At 50.6% G+C, this 9,021-nt stretch overlaps 1 protein-coding gene across 3 annotated transcripts in view; it reads right to left on the bottom strand.

The window, feature by feature from the left end:
- Positions 1–6,096: 6,096 nt before the first annotated feature.
- The window catches only part of CNTFR (ciliary neurotrophic factor receptor), a gene marked incomplete at its 3' end in the record, with an annotated part of 437,882 nt that continues 434,957 nt past the window's right edge, over positions 6,097–9,021 (bottom strand). For 2 of the 3 annotated variants that reach the window (XM_083466189.1, XM_083466190.1), the window contains 2 exons: positions 8,183–8,327; positions 6,097–7,407 (listed from right to left, as the gene is read on the bottom strand). In XM_083466189.1, the coding sequence (XP_083322315.1) occupies position 7,407; positions 8,183–8,327 (146 nt within the window). Of the gene's footprint in view, positions 7,408–8,181; positions 8,328–9,021 lie in introns of those variants that run through there. The other variant, XM_083466191.1, reaches the window with a different exon arrangement.

Here is a 9,021-nt window from a genome sequence, read left to right as displayed (position 1 = left end):
TGAGGGAACAGGGTGCTTTACTTGGTGGACCTTTGGTCTGATCCAGCAGCCTCTTCTTGTGACATAGGATCAGGGCCATCTTTACCCGGGGGTGCAAGGGGTGTGGGGCACCCGGGTGCCGAATTCTGGAGGGGCACCAGGTGCCCACCGCTGAAGCCGCCTAAGCTCTTAACTATCTAGGTAAAGGTCAAGAGACCCCTGACCGTTAGGTCCAGTCATGGATGACTCTGGGGTTGCGGCGCTCATCTCGCTTTATTGGCCGAGGGAGCCAGCGTACAGCTTCCGGGTCATGTGGCCAGCATGACTAAACCACTTCTGGCGAACCAGAGCAGCACACGGAAACGCCGTTTACCTTCCCGATTAAGAGGTACCTATTTATCTACTTGCACTTCGATGGCGCTTATCTCACTTTATTGGCCAAGGGAGCCGGTGTACAGCTTCCAGGTCATGTGGCCAGCATGACTAAATCACTTCTGGCGAACCAGAGCAGCGCATGGAAACGCCGTTTACCTTCCCACCAGAGCGGTACCTATTTATCTACTTGCAATTCGATGGCGCTCATCTCGCTTTACTGGCCGAGGGAGCCGGCGTACAGCTTCCGGGTCATGTGGCCAGCATGACTAAACCACTTCTGGCGAACCAGAGCAGCGCACGGAAACGCCGTTTACCTTCCCACCAGAGCGGTACCTATTTATCTACTTGCACTTTGAGGTGCTTTTGAACTGCTAGGTTGGCAGGAGCAGGGACCGAGCAACAGGAGCTCACCCCGTCGTGGGGATTCGAACCACCGACCTTCTGATCGGCAAGTCCTAGGCTCTGTGGTTTAGACCAAAGCGCCACCCGCGTCCCCTTAACTATCTACCTGTTATGAAATAATAAATAATTTTGATCAAGCTAGAAAAACAAAATTCATATATACAGTCATACCTCATGTTACGTCCGCTTCATGTTACATTCTTTCAGGTTACGTCCCACGGCAACCTGGAATTACCAGGAAGGGTTACTTCTGGGTTTCGCCGCTCACTCATGCGCAGAAGCACAAAATGACGTCACGTGCATGCGCCGAAGCACCCTGGTGGTGCATATGCTAAAGAAAGCCTAGTATAGGATGCGACCTGTGGGTGTCAGGCCAAGGGAAGCCTCTCCAAAGAATCACAGATTTGGAAGGTACCCACGGGGTCATCTAGTCCAACCCCCGGAATGCAGGATTCTAGTATCCTATGAGCTGCCGCGGCCCAACTAGATACCCCTCTGGGTGGGAAATGGAGAGGCGTATCTGGGAAGAAAGGACCTTGGAAGTGTGCGGTTGCATCTTTCATTCATCGGTTTGCTGTGAAAATGGAAGCCCGAAGCCAGTCTATATGAGGGCCAGTAGCCACAAAGGATCTAGAGAGCCTCCAGGTTCAGAGGCAGTCTACCTCCAAGGACCATATTCTAGAAAACAAAATGCAAGACCTAGAACCCATGTACCCACAGGACTGCCTCTCCTGGTCTGCCCCGCAGAGGACCTTAAGGTCCACAAATGACAACACTTTGGAGGTCCCAAGTCTTAAGGTGCTTAGACTGGTTTCACCTAGGGCCAGGGCCTTTTTAGTACTGGCCCCGACTTGCTGGAACGCTCTGTCCCAAGAGACCAGGGCCCTGTGAGACTTGACATCTTTCCGCAGGGCCTACAAGACAGAGCTGTTCCGCCTGGCCTTTGGTTTGGACTCAGTCTGACCCTTATGTTTCCCTCCCCTTATGGTTTTGATTTATCAGCTATTTTAAAATGAGGCTTAAAATTGCATTTTAACCTGTATTTTAAATTGGTTCCCCACCCCCCATTATGCTTTTACTGTAATTTTACTGGTGTTAGCCACCCTGAGCCCGGCTCTGGCTGGGTATAAATAATAATGATAATGATAATGATAATGATAATGATAATGATAATGATAATGATAATAATAATAATAATAATAATAATAATAATAATAATAATAATAAATAGAAGACTCTTGCCTTCACTTCCTACCCAGAACCACTTGGGCAGTTAAGGGAAATATTTGGAGCCTGGGTCTCAGGGTGGGTTCACCCCCTAGCTGCTCCTGCTGGGGCCTCTGGCCAGCAGAACGTCTTCAGGACAGCAAGAGGACTCTGTGGACTCGATGGGCCGCTGGGCCTGATCCACCAGGTTCTCCTTCGGTTCTCAGTCTGCGCTGCCCCTGTGAACCGGCTCTGCGTGCCTCTGACAAAGCGAAGGCTCAAGCCCTGGTTGGGAGCAGACATGACTCACCAGCGCTTCCCGTGAGGAGGGGGCTGATGGAGAGCCGTCAGCTGTTATAAATCACCCGGGCTTTCAGGGCCCAGGGCCGTGAATCTATAATTAGCGCATAATTAATTACCAGATGTTTTCAACACTAATGAAACATTAATAAATGATGAAGCGGTGCAGCCTGTTAATGGGGCATTTAAAAGGCAGCTTGCGAGGAGAAGCCGGCTAATTTGCTTGCCTTCCTTGGAGGTCCTTCCTCTCCTGTGGTTGGGGGGGGGGGGAGGATCTGAAAGAAAGAGAGGTCTCCTGGTGAGTAAGTGGAGAGGGAGGGCAAGACATGGCTGGGAAGGAGAGCCCTCCACCTTCCGAGTGGAACGCACTGCCTCAGAAGGGGGACTCCGTTGGAAGCTTTTAAGCAGAGGTTCGTTGTCATGGGTGCTTTAATACCTTGGGGTCATCTAGTCTGACCCCGATTCACAGCTAAAGAATCACTGACAGATGGGCCTCCACCAAAGCAGAGTCCACTGCCTTCCAAGGTTATCTCTTCCCCGTGAACATCTCTTTGTGGGTTAACTAGGGTTAAGACAATAGAGATGTGTTTCCTAGACTCAGTTAGGCCACGCCCCCTCCTCTCCAAATGAGGGTGGAGGTGAAGCCTTGTCTTCCTGCTCGCTCTCCATGTAACTGACCAAGGAAGACGTGTCTACGGTAAGTTTTGCTCCCAGCTTACAGCACATATTCTGTGTTTTCTACCCCAGAGTATTCTGCCTGTGTTCTCCTTGCTGCTGCCTGGATAAATGCATGAATCTGACCTTTGGAGCATTCTGTAAGTAAAGGATTTTAAACTCATTGCAAGAAGGCTAGAAAGAGTGGAGTGTTGCATGCAACCAAATGAACTAAGAAAATCTAACAAGCTATATTCCCATGTTATACGGCTGCTAAACGTTGGCAGCAGAAAGCAAGCTGGCTCCATCTTCTCTCTGACGTTTGAGGGAGTTGGGGATGTTTCACCTGGAAAAGAGACGACTTCGGGCTCATCCATACTTCCTTTTCCACTGTGCTTTCCAGCACAGACCTGCGTTTTAAAGTTCTGTGTCCAAATGGGTGTTTTACCACTAAACTGGAGCAACTGGCAATCCGCAGAAAAGCAGTTTGATATTTGCTGATTCAGTGGAAAAATGCAGGCTTTTCTGGGAAAATGCCAGGAGAGGAGAGAGTCTGAATGAGTCCTAAGTCTTATCTTCTATAATAATAATAATAATAATAATAATAATAATAATAATAATTATTATTATTATTATTATTTATACCACACCCATCTGGCTGAGTTTTCCCGGCGGCTCCCAGCAGAATGTGCGGGTTGCGATTCGCCGCTTCTGTGCATGTGCATGATGTCATTTTGCGCTTCTGCGCATGCGCGAGCAGCGAAACCCAGAAGTAACCCCTTCCGGTACTTCCGGGTCGCCACAGGACGTAACCTGAAAGAGCGTAACATGAAGTGGACGTTACATGAGGTATGACTGTACTAGCCTTGCATTTCGGATGGGTCCTGGGTTTTCAAAATTGGCTCTGAAAACCCACTAATGAACAACTGCCAGGCAGTGAGACTTTGCTACCGATGTCTCTCAAGAGCTCAGACTCTGACTGCTCTGGGCTCGGTCCTTGCAGCTGAAACTTGCATGCACTCGTGTGACTCCTCACCACCTGACCTGTCTGTGAAGACTGTTTGAGCCAAAAGGGATAGGAGCTGTATTCTGAGATCCGCATCTGGTCCCGTTGTTGAACATCTCCCACCTCACAGCCATATTTCTCCTCCGCTCCCCGTTCCTCCCCTGATCCCAGCAGTGTGCGCGCATCAAGGAGCTCGGAGCATGGAAGTTCAATATGCCAAGGGGCAAACTTCCCATCAACCCCACTGTGGGCTCTCACATCCCTCCAATGAGCCCTAAAAACTTTTAGCAGTGCAATAAAAGCTGCACTGGGCCCCTAATTAATTCCTAATCCTCATTTCCTGGACCTCGTTCCAGGAGGGGTGGGACTTGTTAATGGGGATCTGGATGGGGAAAGAGTCGTTTTCCCTTCTCAGCTGAAGGAAGAGGATCACTGAAGCCAGCGCTGGCCAGACCCCCACCCCCAAAGGACCCCCTACGTGGCTCTCAGGGCCAGTGCAAACGGTGGCTTGTCACCCAGCTCTGGAAACACTCATTTCCCTGTCCCCGTTATAAATCACTTCCTGATAAACCAGAAGAGGGATTGGGATATTGGTCACTCTTCCTCCATGATGGCTTTGCAAAAGAGCCCCCAATAACCAAACCTCAAGGGGAAAAGGTGAGGAAATTTGGTATGTTTCTTGATATGTACTGAGTTGAATAGGATCCAAACTGCAGCAGTCTGATTGGTCCTAGAACAATGCAGGAGGATGATTGGTTGGCAGGAACCACCCAATCCTGCTCCAGATAGAAGTGAATCCACAACCTGATTGGCCTACAGGAGAATTCCAGAATTAACCAATCATGTGCAGCCCATTGTGTAAATAATGTATATAAAGCAGATACTGTGAGGGGACTTTCATTCATTCCTCCTCTCCACTATGAGCTGAATAAAGAGCATGAAATCACTTTGCGACTCTGAGTACATTTCATTTCTCCTAGACCCACAGCTGTCCATGGAGGCACAGGTCAATTGTGTGTCCAGGGCAGCTGTCTTCCAGCTCCATCTGGTACGCAGGCTGAAACCCTACCTGCCCGCGGACTGTCTCACCAGAGTGGTGCATGCTCTGGTTATCTCCCACTTGGACTACTGCAATGCGCTCTAAATTGGGCTACCTTTGAAGGTGACCCGGAAACTACAACTAATCCAGAATGTGGCAGCTAGACGGGCCACTGGGAGTGGCTGCCAAGACCACATAACACCGGTCTTGAAAGACCTACATTGGCTCCCAGGATGTTTCCGAGCACAATTCAAAGTGTTGGTGCTGACCTTCAAAGCTCTAAACGGCCTCGGTCCTGTATACCTGAAGGAGCGCCTCCACCCCCATCATTCTGCCCGGACACTGAGATCCAGCGCCGAGGGCCTGCTGGCGGTTCCCTTGCTGCGAGAAGGGAGGTTACAGGGAACCAGGCAGAGGGCCTTCTCGGTGGTGGTGCCCGCCCTGTGGAACGCCCTCCCACCAGATGTCAAGGAAATAAACTATCTGACTTAGTAGACATCTCAGGGCAGCCCTGTTTAGGAAAGCTTTTACTGTTTGATGTTTTATTGAGTTTTTAATATTCTATGGGAAGCTGCCCAGAGTGGCTGGGGAAACCCAGCCAGATGGGCGGTGTAGAAATTAATAATAATAATAATAATAATAATAATAATAATAATAATAATATGGCGGCGACTCACTGCCTATTTATTCTGAATGTTTGTAAGCGATGCCAATAAAGGTTTGATGATGGTGAAGATGATGAAGATGATTGAATCTTAGAGCTGCAGAGCTGGAAGGGACCCTGAGGGTCATCCAGTCCAGCCCCCTCCAATGCCTGGAATCACAATACCTGGAAGGCGGCCAACCAACCTCTGCTTAAAAACCTCCAAAGAAGGAAAGACCACCACCTTCTCCGGGAGTCTGCTCCACCGTCCATGGGCTCTTACTGCCAGAAAGTTCTTCCTAGTGGTGGGACGAATTTTGCAAAGACACCTCAAGGTGCCCCTTATGTGTGTGTCCTGTCCCCCCCATGTGCCCCCCTTATTGCCTTGGCACCTTCATTGATGAGACGGCAGATCCTTCTTCTTCTTCCTCGTTTCAAGGCTCCTGGCTCCAAGGCTCCAAACCAAACCATTTACCACATTCACAAAAAAGCCATAATGAAATGGTCACATTTAATGAACAATCTCTCTCTTGTGTGAGCGCGGGTGTTTTGTTTTTTTGTTTTTCCTTCAGTGAAGTGTGTGTGATTCTAAAAGTTTTTTTTTTATATATACACATCTATAAAAAGTTCAAATACAGCATATTATCGTTTTGGAATAATAGGGCGTAGGGTGTTCAATACTGCACTTTGAAACGAGGGGAGGGAGGGAGAGGAAGGGAATTTGGGGAAGCCGGATTCTTACAAAACAGGGCTTGGGGAAGGGGGGGGGGCGAAGAGAGGGAACAGGGCAGTTTTGGGTGAGGTGGGGGGCCGAGAGGACATCTTAGTTTAGCTACAGTTCCATCGGGTATACATCCCACTCCCCAGTAATAAGACCAATACACAAACCGAAGGAGTTTCTCTGTATAAACGGAAGGGGGACACACAGCTACAAATGGGGCGGGAGGGAAGGGGTGAGCGTGTGTTTTCCAAGATAGGACCCCCTCCCGACGTCTCCTTTGGTGGGACAGTTACGAACGGCTTCTTTTAAAAAACAAAGACCCGCCAGCCGCCTTGACGCACCCGTCTTGTGGCTCCCGGTGGGGCGCTTGCTTTATTCCGCCCCCCACCGTGATGTGTGGGGCAGAGCCGCGATGCCTCCGCGGGAACATTTGACTCTCTCTGCCCGGCCGAGGGCTCAAAGGTTCGTTCTCTCACAGCTGCCAAGAGGAGGAAGGGGAGGAAGAGGAACGCCGGCCTTGTGGGGCAGCCCCCCCCCGGGCGTCAGGTTCGTGGCCTCCCCTCCCGGAGCCGCCCTGTCCGTCCGTCCGTCTGTCGCGCTCCTGTGTCCAGGAACCGGGCTGCGGGTTCGAAGCATGCCCAGCAGAGGGTCTTTGGCGTGGTGGTTTAGCTGTATGATCTGAACCCGGGGCCAGGGGGTGGCTGGTGCTCCAGGCTGCTGCTCCCTCCCTCCCTCCCCCCCACTTCAGGCCTGCCTTTCTCCTCCCCCCGCCCCCAATCCCACCCCACATTCCCGCCTGTCACTTTCGCGTGCGAGGAGAGCTCCTCTGTCTTTTTGAAGGTTTAGTCAGGCGGCTTTGCAAAGTTCTGGGTAAGTTTGTAGTTGGTTGGGTGGCAGGCAGGTGGGTGGGGGGGCGGAGAGCCTGGACCCCCTTGGATCTTCTTTTTGGGGGGGCTCGGCCTTCTGAGAAGTGCAGCGATGAAGAGAAACGGAACACGTCCTTCAGACCATGTGCAAAACAGAAGCAAAGACAGACGTTCCGGTGAGTCGGGGACCTCCTCAGCGGGGCTCCGAGGCCGAGTCTAGAGGAAGGGGGAGGGAAAGGAAAAGTGAACATAAGAAGTGCCCCCCTAGTCCAGCGTCCTGTTCCCACATTGGCCAACCTCTGAGGCAGCCATTCAAATTGGTGATGGTTGTCACCGCCTCTTGTTAAACCCTGGAACTCACTGCCACTGGGGGCAGTGATGGCGAGAGACTTGGATGGTTTTAGAAAGGGACTGGACAAATGCAAAGAGGAGGAAATTGGCTACCACAAGATCCTATGGAGAGCCTTGGAGAGTTAAAATCGAGATGTGGAAATATGGAAAAATTGCTGAGAGGGAGGACTGAGATTTGGACATGCTTCAAGGTGCAGGCTATGGGAAGCCGCAAAATTAATAATTACAATTCGGAAGATAATTCAACCTTATTGTATTTTTTTATTTTTTTATTTTTACTGGATCATGATTTGATATGTTAATTGGATGTCTTTTATTGGAAAATTAATAAAAACGATCTAACAACAACAAAAAGATCCTATGGAGAGCCTGTCTAGTCCAGCACCCTCTTCTCACGGGGCCAAACGTCGGGAAGAACTTTCTGCTGAGAAACCTCCAAGGAAGGCGAGTCCACAGGGAGAGCGGTCCATGGTCCCAACAGCCACAACCTCCCAACGGCTTGACCTCACCCCCAAAGGCGGACCCCTCCAGCGTCTCCCGAGACAGATGGATGCCAGCTTCCATATAACCCCCCCTATTTTCTTTCCCCTTTTCCCCCTGCCCCCTTCTCCCCACAAGGAGGGTGCTAAGAGACACTCACTAAATAAAGTGGATGCTGAAAGCCACCAATAGCAGACTAGCCACCCAGGACAGGGCGATGGCTCCATCGCTGCCTTGCTCCTCCGAGTTCCCGAGGCTGCTGGTGGTGGGGACCACAAAGGCTGAGGTGCTGGCGGTCGTCGTCTCTGAAGGAGAGGGGAAAGCAAGGGAAAGGGATTAATGCCAGGGGCACAGGTAGAGCGGGCGTCCAGCGGCCCCCCCTTGCCCCATGGAGTCGTGTACAGTCAGGGTCGGATTGAGGTTTGATGAGGCCCTCAGCTCCTGAAGGTAACGGGGCCCTTTATATGTCCAGCTGTCCTTTGTCAACAACAAATCGTTGCTGTTTTGTGTGTTGAATAGATGCTATATGGTAATTTATGGACCTCATAGGTATCTCAAGCCACTTGCACATGTTGCAATGCAACTAGTCCATGCAGAATGTAAATGTAAAGGGACCCCTGACCATTAGGTCCAGTCGTGACCGACTCTGGGGTTGCGGCGCTCATCTCGCTTTATTGGCCAAGGGAGCCAGCGTACAGCTTCCAGGTCAAGTGGCCAGCAGGACTAAGCCGCTTCTGGCGAACCAGAGCAGCGCACGGAAATGCCTTTTACCTTCCCGCTGGAGTGGTACCTATTTATCTACTTGCACTTTGACATGCTTTTGAACTGCTAGGTTGGCACTTCCTATCAGTTGATGTCAAACCAGCGTCCCACACCGTGACGCACTATGAAAGGGCACTTTCTGTTGTTGACCGGTAGAAGGAGATCATCAAATGTTGATTGACATTGTTCTTTCGCAATATTCTGAGGAGATGGAGTCTCTGTTGGGCTTTCTTAACC

The sequence above is a fragment of the Podarcis liolepis genome (assembly GCF_965112155.1).
Source record: "Podarcis liolepis genome assembly, chromosome: 11".
Taxonomy (NCBI): Eukaryota; Metazoa; Chordata; class Lepidosauria; order Squamata; family Lacertidae; genus Podarcis; species Podarcis liolepis.
The sequence above is the reverse complement of the archived record's forward strand: the minus strand, read 5'-3'. Positions and strand labels throughout refer to the sequence as shown.